At 39.9% G+C, this 17,152-nt stretch overlaps 1 protein-coding gene across 2 annotated transcripts in view; it reads right to left on the reverse strand.

The window, feature by feature from the left end:
• Positions 1–2,381: 2,381 nt before the first annotated feature.
• The window catches only part of ARHGAP18 (Rho GTPase activating protein 18), an 83,393-nt gene continuing 68,622 nt past the window's right edge, over positions 2,382–17,152 (reverse strand). For both annotated transcript variants that reach the window (XM_084827488.1, XM_084827487.1), the window contains exons 10-15: positions 15,937–16,019; positions 13,628–13,834; positions 12,004–12,168; positions 7,300–7,424; positions 5,356–5,417; positions 2,382–4,220 (exon numbers count right to left, since the gene is read on the reverse strand). In XM_084827488.1, the coding sequence (XP_084683614.1) occupies positions 4,129–4,220; positions 5,356–5,417; positions 7,300–7,424; positions 12,004–12,168; positions 13,628–13,834; positions 15,937–16,019 (734 nt within the window). In that variant the 3' untranslated portion in view covers positions 2,382–4,128. The remainder of the gene's footprint in view (positions 4,221–5,355; positions 5,418–7,299; positions 7,425–12,003; positions 12,169–13,627; positions 13,835–15,936; positions 16,020–17,152) is intronic.

Raw genomic sequence — 17,152 nt, forward strand, 5'->3', positions numbered from 1 at the left:
CCGGCTTAGTCTACATAAATATTGACGTAGACTATGACGGCGAAAATAAAGGGGAACGCAAATAGCGTAGCGGGCACTATTTGCATCCCTTTTTGATTCGCCGTTTTAGCCTACGTAAATATTTACGTAGACTAAGACGGCAAAAAATAAGGAACGCAAATGGCGGCAGCTGTAGCTGCTGCCATTTGTGTAAGCTTTTTTTTTTTTTTAACCGGGATGTGATAGGCTACGTAAAGACTTACGTAGCCTATCACATCTCTGTAAAAAAAAAAAAAAAAAAAACCTGACAAGACTGCAAATGGCAGCAGTGGCAGCCGGTCGGAAGACCAGCCGCTGCCACAGCCGCCCGGAACATCCGCCCCAGGTAAGTCTCGTCCCGGGGGGATCCGCGAGGGGGCGGGGGGTGGCAGGCCATTCCACCACAGATTTCGGGCAGGCATTTCCGTTCTGCCACAGATTTCGGGCACCGAGATCCGTGGCAGAATTCTCTGACATCCCTAGCAGAATGTTCTTGTGTAATTATTTAACCCAAACGTTGGGTTCCCCAGTGAATAGGGTGCAGTTATTAATACTTGAGAAATTTTTCTCCAATCCTTCTTTTAAATATTTACTGTGTTTTCCATGCCATATAATGCATGCTAATGGCTAACTGAACAGCACAAACAGTGCAGCTAACGTGCGTACATAGTTGTACAAAATTAATGATGCTTCTCACGGTTAATGACAGGTTAGGAAGGCAAAGTCTTCAATAGTTAAGTGGCCCTTCCAAAGAGGAGATGCAGATGACAGCACTGCTAAAGTAAGATTAAAACTTCCATCACACAAGCACTTTGTACCAATTTGTAGTACTTTTATCTACACCTCCTACGTATATTTAATATTTAGGGGATATCTACCAACCATATTTTAAGGCCCTGGGTCTTCAATATGTTCGTCTTCTACTTTCAGGCAGCATTGATATATAGCCTCTTTACCAATAAAGGCTAAGATTTCTAGACAATTTCTAAGAATATTTTAATCATTTCACATTTTGGACTGTTTGTTTTTCATCTCATCTGTAGAGCAATGCTGCCATCTATGGAGGCTGTGCAGAGAAGGGAGACATGTGAAAGCAGAGGACATGCAAACAAATATTAGGACCAAAAATAAATATGGGGATAAAAAACCAAAAGCAAAACAGAAATTGAAGATTTCGGTGTCTGAACACGCATACTGGAACTTTTAGAGAAACCCAGTCATTTAGACATGGAAATAAAGATACCGATATCATAAAATTGAGCCTTTCACTACTCACAGGTAGGGATGTATGAATCAATCTATATCCAGCCTGTATCAGTTTCGTATGTATGCAGTCACAAGTCCATTCCGTCCAATTTCTGCAGCATTCTGCTAATATTTTTAATGCATGAAAATTCTCATTTATTTTTGTACCCAACTTTCCCTAACATACACATTTTGTATGTATCTTTCTCTAACATGCATTTTGTATGCACATTTCGAGTCAAAAACTGCACTACAAAATTTGGAGAAGTGAGGAATCTTAAGGTTAACCACATTCCAGTCTGTATATTAGTCTGGGAAGTGCAAATTACGTTGGTTCACTTAAAAATAGGAATCAAATGAAATTCTCCAGCATTCTTTCTCATAGGAACTAACTTCCCAGCTGAAGCAAGGAACTATATTTGGTTCATGCCAATGTGAGACTTAAATAACAGTTTCACAGTTCCGCAGACGTAACAAAACCATGGAAGACAAATACAGTAATGAACTGAATGTTTGTACTAGGTTGTATATTGATCTTTAGCTAAACTGAGAAAGAAAAGTAAGACCAAATAGATAGGAATGTTCCAGTTGTAAAAAAAAAAAAAAAAGGAGGGGAGGGTTTTTTTCATTACAGTGTTGATCCTATAGAACAAGAAAGACAGTACTTTTTGTTGAAACCAACTAGTGTTTACAGCAGGTGCCAGCTTTGTGATTACACAGAACTCTTCTTCAAGCTGAAAGTTCAAGAAAATAAAATAAATGTTTCTGAAGCAGGTCATAGTGCTTTTTAGTGCCAATTCCAGATATAAAATCTTAGTTATGCACTTTAAAATAAAGGGCTGACAGGGACACACTGCTAAAGTAGTGGACAAGAGCACTCAAAAGGGGTGCCAGAGATTTTGAATCCATATAATTGACTGTGAGTACAGAACTAGAAGGTGATAGCCACACTGAATGAAATAAAGTAGTATGCAAGGTTATGACCTCATATATACATCAATTAGTTTCATGACAGAGAGGAGTCTTTGGATTGCTTTTTCTGGTTTCAAAGATCCAGCAATGCACTTGACGCAACAATACACACAAAAGGAAAAGAAAACCCCAGCTCAAATATATTTCATCTGAAAAATCTCATTTTATGTACAAATCTACAAAATAAGTGGAAACAAAACTAAAAGAAAAAAATAGCCGATTCAGCAACTAGCCAGTGTATCTTTTGTGTATACTTCATGTACACATCTAATAATTCAAATTAGAACAACATTAAGAAAATCCATATAAGTATAAAATTGCTTTTCAAACAGTAATAAAAAGATAATGGCACTAACCCAGCAAGAAAGTTATTTTTTAAAAATTAAATCTACAGGCCATTTGTGTGTGTGGGGGGGTGTTTAAATGAGCGCTACGGCTGTTCTTAGCCGTAGCAAGTGTTCCTCATTCAAATACCTCAGATTACCTTTATAGTTCAATCTGGTTTGGAGCAGCTAAGGACTATGAAGTATTACAAATGCAGTTTGCTCTATTGTGCACCTTTAAAACTAGGTTCTAGATTCATAAATATTTACTTTTAAATTTCCTATTTGTCCAAGATGGTTGGTGAGGCGGGACTATATCCAGTGTTACGCAAGCGGACTTCACTTGCACAATGGGAGTTTCCTTTCTTCTCCTCCCCACTGGAGCCCCTAACTCCCCATGCTCCAGAGAATCCCCCAGGCCTCCAGAGTAGACTTGGGGAGCACATGCAATTTCGGGGCGGGGGGAGGGAGGAATCCGTTCCACTAGTGGATGCTGTTCCATTGGTGGACAGACACTATTAGATACAACCCACAGTTTGCTATCAGGAACCACTGATAACAACTGTATGCCGATAAAGCCAGGGAGGGAAAAGCCTAGTGATACTGGTAAACACTGAGATGTAGCAGTAGAGACAGAGAAAGTCTAAGCAGCTGTTATCTACTTACCGGTCAGGATGGGTTAGTTTCCTCACTTTATTGACCTGAAATGTCAACTGGCAATTCCCGCCAAAGAAATAGCTCATTGGCTGTTGCTGCTTGTTTAATTTCTATTATTCATGGTGTATTCACCAAAACCTTCATGTCGCTTGGAGGCAAATAAGAAGAAGAGGATGCAACCCAGGACAGTAAGAACATAGATTTACTTTGGTATATGGAAGAGAAGGAGATGCCACCATTTTCACAGCACCGTATTTTTCAGCCATCAAGATCATAGGAATTGCTTCCAGGTGAAGACAGCTACATCAACGCATTTGAATTATGTTCTTCACAATAAAAATATTCATGGGGACAGTAAGGGTGCATCATCTTGTGTGACCTGACCCAGTATAAATAAGCAGATACGTGTAGTAACTTTGCATTATGTATGTTGCACTACCATTGCCCTGTGTACGTATGGCATACAAGCACCATATTTTGAGTATTTAGACCAATGGAGAAATGCTTTTCCTATAACAATTTTTAATGGATGTTTTTGTTAAGAAAATTGGCTCTTCATTAAAAACTGAAGACATAACAAGCAATCTAAAGGTAAAAATAATTAGATGGGGCCATATCAAAAGGCACAATGATTCCCAGGACAAAAGAACTGTATATACTGTCCCTGTCAAACAAACTCAGAAAGATACCATAGCTACCTGTCCTGCTAGATTTGCTACAGTAACTCACATTGACTTGGGAGAAAGGGAAGGAGACTTCCTGAAAGCCAAGTGTAGCAATGATTATACCGCCCTCGACAGTATAATACATTCAGTATCAAATTAATACACCCCCTTTTATTTTGGTACATCTGAACACTACAGTATTATATAAAATCAGCCTGCAGTATCTCTTTCGTTGCAAATTCAGGAGTTCAGCAGTTTTTTGATTTTATAACCCACTCAGCATTTGGGTTTAGTTGATATAAATCCTTCATGTAGGTATCATCATCTAGGCAACGTTCACCTGTTATGGAAACACATCAAAGATATGAAAATTACAGATTTTAAAGATGATTGTATTTATTTATTTTATTTAAAATATTTCTTGGCCACCTCTCAGGGCAGGAGGCCTCCCAGGTCAGCATACAACAATAAAACACATATAAAAACAGATACAATAGTAAAAACAGTAACAGCAGCAAACATTCTAAAAAATAGCAAACACCAGCATAACATAAACCTTACAACAGACAACTGGAGCTACAACCATACTGATAAAACATAATCAGGGGAAGGTCAGAGTAAAACAGTAAGTTTTCAGGGCCTTCTTAAAAGCCTACAGTGATGAGGCCTGGCAGACCCCTGATGGCAACTTATTCCAGAGGTGTAGGGCCACTGCAGAAAAGGCCCCCTCTTGTGTAGTCATCCATCTAACTAACTTCACAGGATACTTAATTCTGGGTGAGCTCCACCCTCACTCTGTCTCAACATGGCAACTTTGTGGACTGAGAAAATCCCATCCATGGCCAATGCAGGATACGGGGTGTGTGTGTGTGTGTGTGTGTGTGTGTGAGAGAGAGAGAGAGAGAGAGAGAGAAAGAGGGGTGGGTGGGGGGAGGGAAGGAAGGAAGGAAGGAAGGAAGGAAGGAAGGAAGGAAGGAAGGAAAAGACAGACAGACAGACAGTCAGTCAGTCAATCAGTCTGACTGACTACTCGGCCCTAAAATCCCATACTGTAGCTAAACGAGTGTGGGCAGGTACTGAGCTGCCTCTAAACTGTACCAGCTACTGGAGCTGGGCCTTCCAGCTAAAGGGCCAGTTGGCTCTCACTCCTCATTGTCTACCACTGCACAAGGCCATGCGGCTGACCATTACAGCATTCTCCACCACCTCCATGCTCCCTCCCTTCTCCCCCTATACTATGCAGCAGACAGAGCAATGTTGTGCTGTTATATCCTTATACTGCATATTCAAAATTCACACATCAAGGAAAAACTTCTAGCCTAGTCCTTAACATATTTAATTTCCATATGCAATTGACATAAAGGCACTTCCATGCAAGCAATCCATCACATATGTATCTGAGGTAATTTAGGCTTTACCACATGATTTAACCAAAGTTTGAATCAGCACGAAGTCTACTGAATAAACAGCCTTACCAATATTTCCTCCAACTTCATATAAAAATACCTCTTCTTGCTTCAGAGTTTGAACCATTCCACTATAAAGAAATGTAACAAAATAAGTAGGCACCGTACCAAATAACTTGCAACCAAAAGCCAGTAGATGTGCTTAGGAAAATGCTCTAGAGCTCAGGGAATTGCCAGTGTACTAAAATTATCTTTCTCCATCTGTTAACTTACTGAAATAAGCATATCCTACTTCGATGATAATGGGAAGATGAACCACACACTACAATGAATTACATGGCAGCAAAATTACTTGGAAGGAATTCCTATACTCACAAAGGTATAACCTTTCTATCCATTTTTAAAATGGGTCGTTTGATTTGTACCATTTGAATGGATTCCATTATTTTAAACTGAAGCAAACAATTAATGTTCATGATTTTTTCATACTCTGGCATAATGGTATATATTATAACAATTGTTTTTATGACTTGCACAGACAATTCATATATATTTTAACAATGCAAATTGCTTCAATTGCAGAGCTATGCTTCCTCTAGCTCTAATCCTGCCATCAGTCATGTGATATCACTACAAACATAACGGGAGGGGGGCAGCCTTGCTTCAGAAGCAACACATCTGCTGGGCCACTTGCTGCATTTTGTAAAAACAATGGCATTTCCAAATTTTATAAAAACAATGGCATTTCCAAAGTGTATTTCCAAATTTTGGACTGGGGGAGCAAGTGCCCCTTCCTTGTTTTTGCTTCCCTTTTAAAGATGGTAAAATGTGGGACAACAGAGAAGGATTTAATTTCAAAAGAAGGATTTAATTTCAAAAGAAGGATTTAATTTCTAAAAGCAACCTTGGAAAATAATACCAGTTTCTTGGAAGTCATGGCTGAGGGGAATTACACTTCTTGTCATTAGAGATGTCATGGACACTGTACAGTAGGTGAGTTACATACAACAGTGTTATGCACAAATGTAGCACTAATGAGGGGGGAGTATTGCCATTAACCACTCCAAATTTCAGGCCAAGTGCTGGTTTCCCTGAAGTGGTGGTGTGACCAGGGGGGAAGACATCTGTATTCCTCAGTCCTAAAGAATCACAAGTTGGCAGTCATTTCTCAAAAAAATGAAATTACTATATGAGCACTTGCAGGCTTGCAGCATTTCAGAATATGAAGCAACTTCAAGGACTGGGAGTCCAGACAGAAGGCTGTATATTCATGGTTTCAACCTGAACCTGCATAATGAGGAAACCCTCTCATGTTATAGCAAAGATTAAGATCAAAAGAAATAAGAGGAGGGTGACAATTCCCTCCTTTGTTCTATACCCCTCCTGTGTCCCCAAAACTGGGTGCAGGATCTTCAGGAGTGACCTTTAAAGGGTGCAGGTAGAAATCAGCGACTTACAGCCCTGCATGAACAGCAGTGTCTTCCCCAAAGGCACTGGGATTTCTTGGGATCATGTGACTCTATGCCCTGTAGTAAATGAATAACTGACAAAAATAAATTACTTACAGAAACTAGAAAAGGCAGCTTTTCATGTATATACACACTAGCCCAAATTTTCCTAAGAAAAAGTTCTCTCTCCACCCATGCATCCTTTATTTTCATCAGTAACACACAATGTAATGTCTGTCTGTCCGTTCATCCATCCATTTATCTAAGCATCACAGATGCAATTCCTCAACAAATTAATTCATGACGTACTATGGCATATTCATGAGTACCCCAACATATGTGGCCTGATAGGGTTGTCAAAAAGATTACTGAGAACAACCCAGTTGGTGAAATGAGTTTTGTTGCCTTTTCTTTTTAATGAATTCAAGACAGACAGAGTTAATAAATAAATATTCATTACTCCCTTGGGCAAAATTAAGTCAGATCTTTTTTTCTTGCTGTAGAATTCAGAACTACCACCTTAAAAAATGAAGTGTTTGGGAGAGAGAGGCAGGCAGGCATGTACCTTTTTTGGCTGAGGAACCTGGCAACTATATCACTAGCTTTTAGTTCTTCTGTCAGCTGGATTGCCATGGAAACTTTGGAAAGATGAAGCGCTTGCACCCGTATGACTCCCTGAGGAATATCAGCCTGCAAAGCAATAATGAAATTGGAATACAGCAGCTTGCAGCTGGCTTTGAGAAGCTTCTCAAAACACAGTGCCGAGTAATTAATTTGGACAGATCACAAACTGAAGTTAGGCCTATTGTTCTATGCAGAGCAGACTTTTAAAAAAACCTACTATACAATTTACTGAAAGGCTTACAGGCTCATATCTTCACAGGGATGGAACATATTGTTACGTATATTCACAGAAATATTAAACAGATTTCCAGCACGTTATGGAACACGCATTTGCAATAGTACATTTCCATATTAACTGAATTTGGTTCTGAAAACAACCCCAAACCTTCCATTTTTTACTTTGTGCTTATGCTATCATAAGAACATTCTTGGATCAGTTAAAAGTTTAATTTAACCAAATGTGATTTCCCCTTTCAGATATCCTACAGCGTAGAATAACTTTTATACCACTCTTAATTGCAAAAATGGTGAAGAAAGGTGTTGTGTGTCAAATTCTGAATGAGGCATATCTCATATTATAAATGAAATTCCATTTTTTAGAAGGATAGGGTTCTTCCTTTGTTTAAAATTCAACACATGCTGTATAACATTTTATTAAAACTGTAACATTAGTTATAATCCCTAGGACAGGTCTTCCCAACCTGATGCCATTCAAATGTGTTGGCTGCAACTCCCATCATTCCCATTGGCCAAGCTGGCTGGTAATGATGGGAGGTGCAGTCCAACACATCTGAAGGGCACCAGGTTGGGGAAGGCTGTGCTAAGGATAACATTTAGGAGGCTCTTCGCTACTAGCCTGACTCTTCATATGCTAGGATTTAATAATTTGGAGGGGGGGGAGTCATTAGAGTACTAGAAGAGCAGGTGCTACCCACAAGTCCCCTACCCCAGTTACTCAGGTTGCAAACAGATGAAATGCAAAAATAGTTTTGTTATTACATTACAGCATTTAACACACACAGCAATAGCAATTTCACACATAGCAATACACATTTTGTTCGCTGCTTTTTCTATTTTATAATTAGTGTCACAAAAAAGCTCAGTAAAGAAACACTGCCACTTAATTTTTCTGGCACTCTATACAATGTTTCTACAATTAAAAAAGCATGTGCGCGCGTATACATGTGTGTGTGTATGAGAGAGAGAGAGAGAGAGAGAGAGACTATTCTGAAAATCCACCTGTGCTGTACATTCATCATTCTTAAGTATGAAAACAGATATATGTTGAAACCATATTATGGCCAGATACCCCCATACCATGCCTTGGAAGAAGAAGAATAAAAAAGATGACTATTGTCCCAGTGTTTTACAAACAAGTATGCAGATTCTTTCTTCTGCATCTAATTCAAGGTGATATGATGGTGATATTACATTTGCTTACAAAATTAGAGCCCTGCATTCTTAAGAATATTCTTAAGAATATTCATGAATTGCCTTCAGAATACATCTTCCTTGGCATTCTAGATATGACTACTAAGCTGAAACTCTTCTAAGGCACAGGAGCTATACCCTGCAACTTCTAGAAAATACTATTACATCTGACTTGAAATGATTTAACTCACTCTTCTCATCAAGAGTTTTAAGAAGTTAGATCCTGTACAAATTATAAGTTGTATGCAATGCTGTTGGTAGCAGCAGCAGGATGGGATGGGATGGGAGCGGAGAGTGAAGCTCCATCGCATTTCTCTCTCCACTCCAGTCCTAGCCACTGGGAGCAACTGCCCCAGTCTCTGCCAGGCATGGCAGAGGAAGCCTTAACCCTTCCCACTTTCCTTTGGCAGAACAAAGCAGAGAAGAAAGCGCGTGCTATGGGGACTGGGTAAAACGAGCATCCATAAAATGAGAAATGGATCCTCAAGATTTCGTATGATTTTTAAAGGGGCAACCCACAAAACCACCATCCAGTCACAGAGCACAACTGCCTCCATGGACTGAACCAGAAAAATCACGGATCTGCCACTCGCGGGCACAGCCAAGGCGCAAACACAGGCAAAAATGGGTCCCCCCCTTCCCCGGAACAAGACAGCTGCCAGTGCACATCCAGAGGTCCTAGGAGCTGGTGGCGGCAGTGGCAGCCACCCGCCCGCATTGGCAGGAGTCGGCCTCTAACTGGGCGCCCTCCCCTCCTTCCAAGGAAGGGGGAGAGCGCAGTTGGAGGGAAAGCCCTGCCTGTTGGAGATTGGTGGGCTGCGACAGGCAGCGTTTTCCCTGTCAGCACCTTCCCCAGCAGCACTGGCAGCAGCTTCCCCGGCGGCGGTGCCCCCTGCCTCTGGAACAAGGGCCCAGGTAAGGAGCTGGGGGCTGGCGGTGTGTTAGGTGGGTCGAAGTGGGATTCGGATGTCCAAATCCCGCTTCAGCTTCATAGGCCAAGGCGGGTCGGGGGCCCCTCAAATCAGCCTGACCTGAATTGGGCCTGCCTTGGAAGCCCCAAAGTGGCTTCCGAGTTGGATTGGGGGGTCCATGCACAGCCCTAGTATTGAATCCCCAATGTGCATAAATACACTGGAGAGCTGGTGTAGTATATTAGTAAAGAGTGCTGGACTAACACCAGGGAGCTATGAAGCTCAGTGGGTAGCCTTAGGCTAGTCAATATCTTTGTATCTAACCTACCTCCCAGGGTTGTTGTAAGGATAAAAAGGGGAGGGGGAACTTGGTACACTGCCCCCAGCTCAATGGAGGAAGGGTAAGAAACAAATGAAGGGTTGGACTCGATGGTCTTATAGGCCCCTTCCAACCCTACTATTCTACTATTCTATGAGTCTATGAAAGATATAAATAAATGGCAGACTATACTGGACAGAAGCTGTGCACTCTTGCATTAGAATTAATCTGCTTTATATCCCAATCTTAAACCCATTTACAAAGAAGCCCCATGGATCTCAGTGGTGTGAACTTCCAAGAACACCTAGGACTAAGGTATTAATATTCTGCCTATGTCTCTCTAGTATTTGTATTTTTAAAAATCTTGAATTGGAGGCAGCTTTGCAAAAAAATAAGTTATCCCTCATTAGTTAGAACTCTGCACATAGGTAAGGGTAGTCGAACCCTTCCCCATTTTATATCCATATCATCTGTCATCCATATGCATCCCTCCCCCTCCAGACTAGTCAGATGCTGAAAGAGTGGTGCACAGGGATGTAAAATGCGGAAGCTTTCAGCTCCTCTCACCAGCCCACCCTTTATAATACTAAAGTCACACACACACACAATTTACATTAGTGAATAAGTGAAATTAACAAGAAACATGGCTGCCACCATCACTACTAATTTGGCCCCAAGATCCCAACGGATAAAAAAGAATGTGTTCTTCAGACCAGTGCAATTCTACATCCTTCCACAAGATGTCTCTACTCCACTGAGATTGTGAATACTACTTTACCTGAAGATGGGTTACACTTATCCAAAGAAAATCTATATTCACAACACTAAAAGCGGAAATAGTTGGTATGAATTATGTTATGTGTCACATTTATAGTATCCTGATCTTAACACAGGCTAGATAAAATTAACTAGAGAAAAAGCTTTGTTTAACCAGTTAAGAACAAGAAACCACCAAGTGTTCACTGCCGAAAATGAAGCTGACAAGCTAAGTAGGTCCCAACCACAACAGCTTGTAGAATAAGCAACAATAAATAAGTCCTTTGGGATATTCAAGGCCTTCTTAATGTATTCTGCTATATATTACAAGTTTACATCTACTATATATTATACTACAACAGTGTGAGGCCTTCTTTGGCTCAAGGGCCAAATTCGATTTGGGAGCAATCTCAGGGGTCACATTCCAGCAGTGAACGGGGTTAAGGGCACAGGATGGGCCCAAGGATAACTGTAATTATTATCAATTTGGTAAGACATTTTCCCACGAAGCATACATAACACAGCTCAGTTCGTTGCATGTCTACTCATAAGCAAGCTCCAGTGCAACAGCTCTCATGCCTGCAAAAAGCAACAGTTCAGTTCTATGCAACACCCAATTCTTGTTGTGCAGAACAGAGCAACAACAAAAGCACAACTCAGTTATGTGCAACAGCTCTCATGCCTGCCAAAGCACAGTTCAATTCTATGTAGGGTATTTCAAGTTTAGTTGCCTTTAAATACACTTTTACTGACTGTAGATAACTGATCACCAATTGGAGAGAACAGCAGAAGAAGCTTTCAGGCCCATGGAGAACCCCTGGAGGCCACATTAGGCCATGGACCAGAGGTTCCCCATCCCTGTACTACAAAGTAAGTACATGGTAGGATATACAAGTTATTCCAAACAAAACTTAGATCTGGGCACTTCATTTGGGGTATTTAAGATATTTGGGAGTGGCATGAATTTGAAGAGGCCAGAGTTTCAAGTGTTCCACATATGGACCTTCCAAACTGGAATATTTAGACATTTTAAATATCTCGGTTAGTAACAACATACATATTGCATACACTTCTTTACTAGTAGCTCGGGCATCATTTTAACAAGATCTTGTTTTGTACTTCTGATGACCTCACTACTTTAGAGAGGCCACTTGCCTAGGTGTTATGCCTATGGTTTAGGGATAAACTGTACAATTCTTTATTTATTCAATGTTACTTGCTTGCTTACATCATTGACACTTTTGACATCACTGATGCTTTTTTCTTGCTTCTCATGTTTTTCTCGATCATAAGCCATTTTTTTCAGCAGTTTCCTCATCGCTTTGTCCTTTCTCTCCTTTTTCTGACTTTCAGCATTTTGCTTTCTTACTTGGTTCACAAGAAATGTAGGAATCTAATAGACATACAACATATATAGCAACATTAATACCACCTCCTTGAACTTCCATAAACATCTGTTTGAATCCTTCAAGTGACAAGACTATCAAAAAGGAATAAATACCAACATTTATGTCCAATGACAATGAAATTATATAGTTAGGGTCGAGCTTGACATTTCAGGATCAACTAATATATGCAAAGCAACATGGTGTGAAATGTAACTATACAGAATCTGCTCTACATAACAAACCATAGCGCTGTGGCTGGTCGACTCACAACTCAGTTTTCACATACCACTTCAAAAAGGGGGGTCAAGTGGTGTGTACAGTGACTAGTTCTTCATGGACAGTTTGCTGCCTTCCATACCTGTTGTTTGCATGGGTGAATAAGGCCTCAGAAAGGCCAAGCCGAGCTTTCAAAATAGCATCAACATTTATATATATATATATATATAATTTCTATACCACCCAACAGCTGAAGCTCTCTCGTTTTAATTTTTGTGAACCACCCAAAGAGCACACAATAAAACATATAAAATATACAGAACATTAAAACCACAGTATAACAAAACAACCAGAATAAAACCAGAATAAAACTTATATATGGAAATAAGTTACAAAATGTGACAGCTTTATTTATTATTTATTCACCCTAGAATGTATATCCTGACTTTCTAAGCAATATATATCCAGTTATTTTAAAACAATGGTAACAATGATTTTAAAATAAAAACAATTTAATCCCAAAAAACCCAGACAGCAGAACTGAAAAACAAAGCAGTATAAACACTAACCAATAGGCCCAAACCTAAAAGAAATACTCACTGTAATAAAACTATCTTAAGTGATCCAAAGCACAATGATTCACTCACTCTAAGCCTTTCTCAAATAGCTTATTGGAAGATAAGTACATTTCTAAAGTAGAAAATCTCTCTATCTGCAGATACGTTTTGTCTTCTCTGCTGGGTGTTTTTATTTAGTTCATTGTATTTGTGTATTTTAAACTTGTAAACTTTCCTGAAACCAAATTTTGTGAAGAACAATATATAAATAAAATTTACAAAATATGATTTATTCCTGTGAATAATTAAATAGTTAAATTATTCTCCAGTACGCATAATGCTGATGATTTGTTCTGTAAATGTTCCTGTGGGGAAATACTTACATCCTCCACCTGTTGGAAGTAAAAATAAAACAGGCATATTATCTAGATTTAGCATTAATGTTGAACTTGGAAAGTTTTGATTGACACTCAATGTGTTTTCAATTAAACCAGCTGAGAGAGAGAAACATTTTTGTCCCAACCCCCAATCTCTCTATGTAGGTCATGCCAACTTCTCAGAAGGGAGCCCAGTCACCTGCATCAGTTGTGAGAGACAGAGAAAGTGGCCCTTTGAATCTGAGGCAATTCTTTGAGGACAATACACACTTTTTAATGAAAATGTTTTAACAAAAACAAACTAATTAACTTACAGTCCAAAGAAGGTTTTGGAATTTAATCATAAAGCGCATGACACCCGCTGTCCCAGCCGCCATAACAAACTCATTTTGTTCTATGGCCTTGGAGCCCAAACTATGAAACATAAAGAGGTTTGGAGCCATAACCATGGCAACATTCTTTAGGTTCATTTTGTTTTCATCTCGGTGATCAATTACCCTTTGAAGAAATTCTAGCAATGCCTGAAAATGAGAACAGCATTTGAAAAGTAGTTATGTGCAAGATCATACAAGAGATGAAACATTATGTTCAAACAGTGTATTTGAAAAAGATGATTGAACTACATGCACAAAGTACATTCTGCTTGTACCTTCTCTGGTTAAACTGGACATGCTCTTTGTCTAAAAATCAAAGCCAACTTGCTTTTACTTCCAGTTAAAAAAAACAGGTGACCTAGGGTGGCCATTTATTTTAGAGAATATATAGTTGACTAACTCAGACATCTGTCTCATACTCAAATTCTCCAAGATTATTTATTTATAGTTTGGCTCTCGCAAGAACTGTATGTTCAGCTGTCACCACATCACATATCTGGAAAGCCTTATGGCAAATCAGTGGTTGTGATTGGGAGATTTACAGGAGAGAAGCAGTGGGAAGAGGGCGAATAGAACCACAAAGTTGGAGGGGACCTAGCAGGCCATCTTGTCTAGCATTCTACTCAATGCAGGAAAATCCAGAGCTAGACAGAGCTAGAGTATCCCCAACAGATGGCTATCCAGCCTCTGCTTCAACAAGGGAGACTCCACCACCCTTGAAGAAAGTTGGTTCCAATGTTGAACTGTTTGTTAAGAAGATTCTCCTAATATTCACTGAAGTCTACCCTCCTGTAATTTAGGCACACTAGATCATGGCATCTGGCCCCCTCACTTCCTGGCATATAGAAGGGGAAGAAATGGAAGCAGTGACAGATTTTATTTTCTCGGGCTCCAAGATCACCGCAGACGGTGACTGCAGCCATGAAATTAAAAGACGCTTGCTCTTTGGGAGGAAAGCTATGGCAAACCTAGACAGCATAGTAAGAAGCAGAGACATCACCTTGCCAACAAAGGTCCGTCTAATCAAAACTATGGTTTTCCCAGTAGTAATGTATGGCTGTGAGAGATGGACTATAAGGAAGGCGGAGCGCCGAAGAATTGATGCTTTCGAACTGTGGTGCTGGAGAAGACTCTTACGAGTCCCCTGGACTGCAAGGAGGTCAAATCAGTCCATCCTAAAGGAAATCAACCCTGAGTGCTCATTGGAAGGACAGATACTGAAGCTGAAGCTCAAATATTTTGGCCACCTAATGCGAAGAGAAAACTCTCTGGAAAAGACCCTGATGCTGGGAAGGATTGAAGGCAAAAGGAGAAGGGGACGGCAGAGGATGAGATGGCTAGATAGCATCACCGATGCAATGAATATGGACTTGAGCACGCTCCGGGAGAGAGCGGAGGACAGGAAGGCCTGGCGTGCTATGGTCCATGGGGTCACGAACAGTCGGACACAACTGAACGACTGAACAACAACAAGATCTAGCTCTCCCTTCTGGGCCAGCAGAGAACAACTCTTTGCTATCTTCTATGTAACAAACCTTCAGGTATTTCAAGAGTACCATCATGACCCCTTTAGTCTTCTCTTCTCCATGTTAAACATACTCAGGTCCTTCAATCTTTATTCACAGGATCTGTATTCCATGGCAATAAACCTCCTCCTCTGCAACTAGCTGACTGCTCCATCTCATGTTTGTGATAGAAACATCGGGCTGGAACCTCAGCTTCAGAGAATGCAGCAGGCTTACTGCTCAGTTGTTCATAGTATACTCATAATTTTAAATTTCACACACACACTTCTCTTCCTGGATTCAATATAGCCCTATTCAGGAATTATGTCCAAGTAGACTAATATATGAGTAAGAGAGATGTGGCCTTGCATGGCAGCCCCTCCCTATGTCCTTGTGTGCACCTTCCCTGTCCCTTCAGTTCCTGACTGCCCATGTTGAACAGGGAGGTCTCCAGTGGGCTTCTACTTGAGTTTGCCTGAATGCAAGTAGAACCTTTATGTGATCAGGAATCCCGATAAAGCAGGGTTCCTGGCTGTATGAAGACTTCTACTTGAGTTCAAGTGAGCATGAACAGAAGCCTCCTGCAGACCCCATTCAGTCAGGGACTGAAGGGGTGGGGCTGGCATGCATGGCCCCATCCCTCCTACTTATAGGAGTTTATTATTAGTTTATAATGCCTGAATAGGGCTTTTATCAATGACCATTTATAATGACGTTCTTTTAAAAATGGTTTAAACATCTAACCTTTAGAGTATCTCTGTTTGCCTCTGGAAGAAGGAGAACCAAAAGATTCAGTGCTTGCAGCTGATGCTTCTTTTTTGGAAGTTCTAGTGAAACATGCAAAGTTCAGATTTCAAATAATTTTGCATTTTCCTCAAAAGTACCACTGAACATGATTTTTTCTTGGTAATATATAATCAAACCATTAATATGCTATGCAAGTTTCAAAAGCATGACAAAATATTTACAGATATTCCACCTTGTGTTTAGATGTTGTCTTCATGACTCAACTGCCATAGGATTCATTATGTCTCAGATAATAAATTTGTCATCTTTTGCTACTTTGTTTCATAATCTTTCTTAATATAAGCAAATTTAATAAATAGAAATCCATCTCTGATGAGACTGCCAATTACGCATATGAGTAGGAAAGGAGTCTATGATGCTCACTGAAGTGCAATATACTTTGTTGAGCAAATTTTTAGTATTAGCACATACCAATTAATTTGCGGTGCTGAATCCAGCAGTTCCTACTCTCTGCAGGATTTATAAGCTATCCATCTGAGCCAACATCAATACTGCTATCAGTAATATTCTGTAGACTTGAAACCATCTCAGAGGTTCACTGTAATATTTTCTTTTACAACCTAGCCATCATGGCAGAAAATATGCATACTTGAAAATCTAGGACCACAACACATTCTGCCTATGGGAAATCTTCACCTGGCCAGATATTACTAAAATCCATGAGCTCCTGATCACCATATTACACTTCTCATGCAAATACACCACTCTTGTGAATAAGAAAAGCAGAGGGTAATTATATGAAATGCTCTACTACTATACCTTAAGACATTCTTACTCTTTTCCCCTCTACCTGTGTGGATTTTAAACATTTTTAATTCTGGCAGGGCTGTCCAAATCTTCTGGATAAGAAAAAACAAGGAACTGTTTCTGTAATACCAACTGGTCAGTGTCTTTCCAACGCTGACTGTGGGAACTTATATAATAAATGCTGAATTAAAAGCATAAGGACAGACGTCTATAACACAGGCTACCCTCATAACTGCTGAAACAACGAAATCTATGGCAACTTTGCAATATTTATTTCCTTAAAATATTTAATATTTCTAAATATGAATCTAAATGATCCTTATAAAATTTACACCACTGCATATTTTGTATTGCAATTAATTTTGGGACATTTTTCAACAGGACTCTCATTGTATAGTGTATAGAA

The sequence above is a fragment of the Heloderma suspectum genome, chromosome 1 (assembly GCF_057233095.1).
Source record: "Heloderma suspectum isolate Gila_16-S chromosome 1, 16-S_ref, whole genome shotgun sequence".
Classification (NCBI taxonomy): domain Eukaryota; kingdom Metazoa; phylum Chordata; class Lepidosauria; order Squamata; family Helodermatidae; genus Heloderma; species Heloderma suspectum.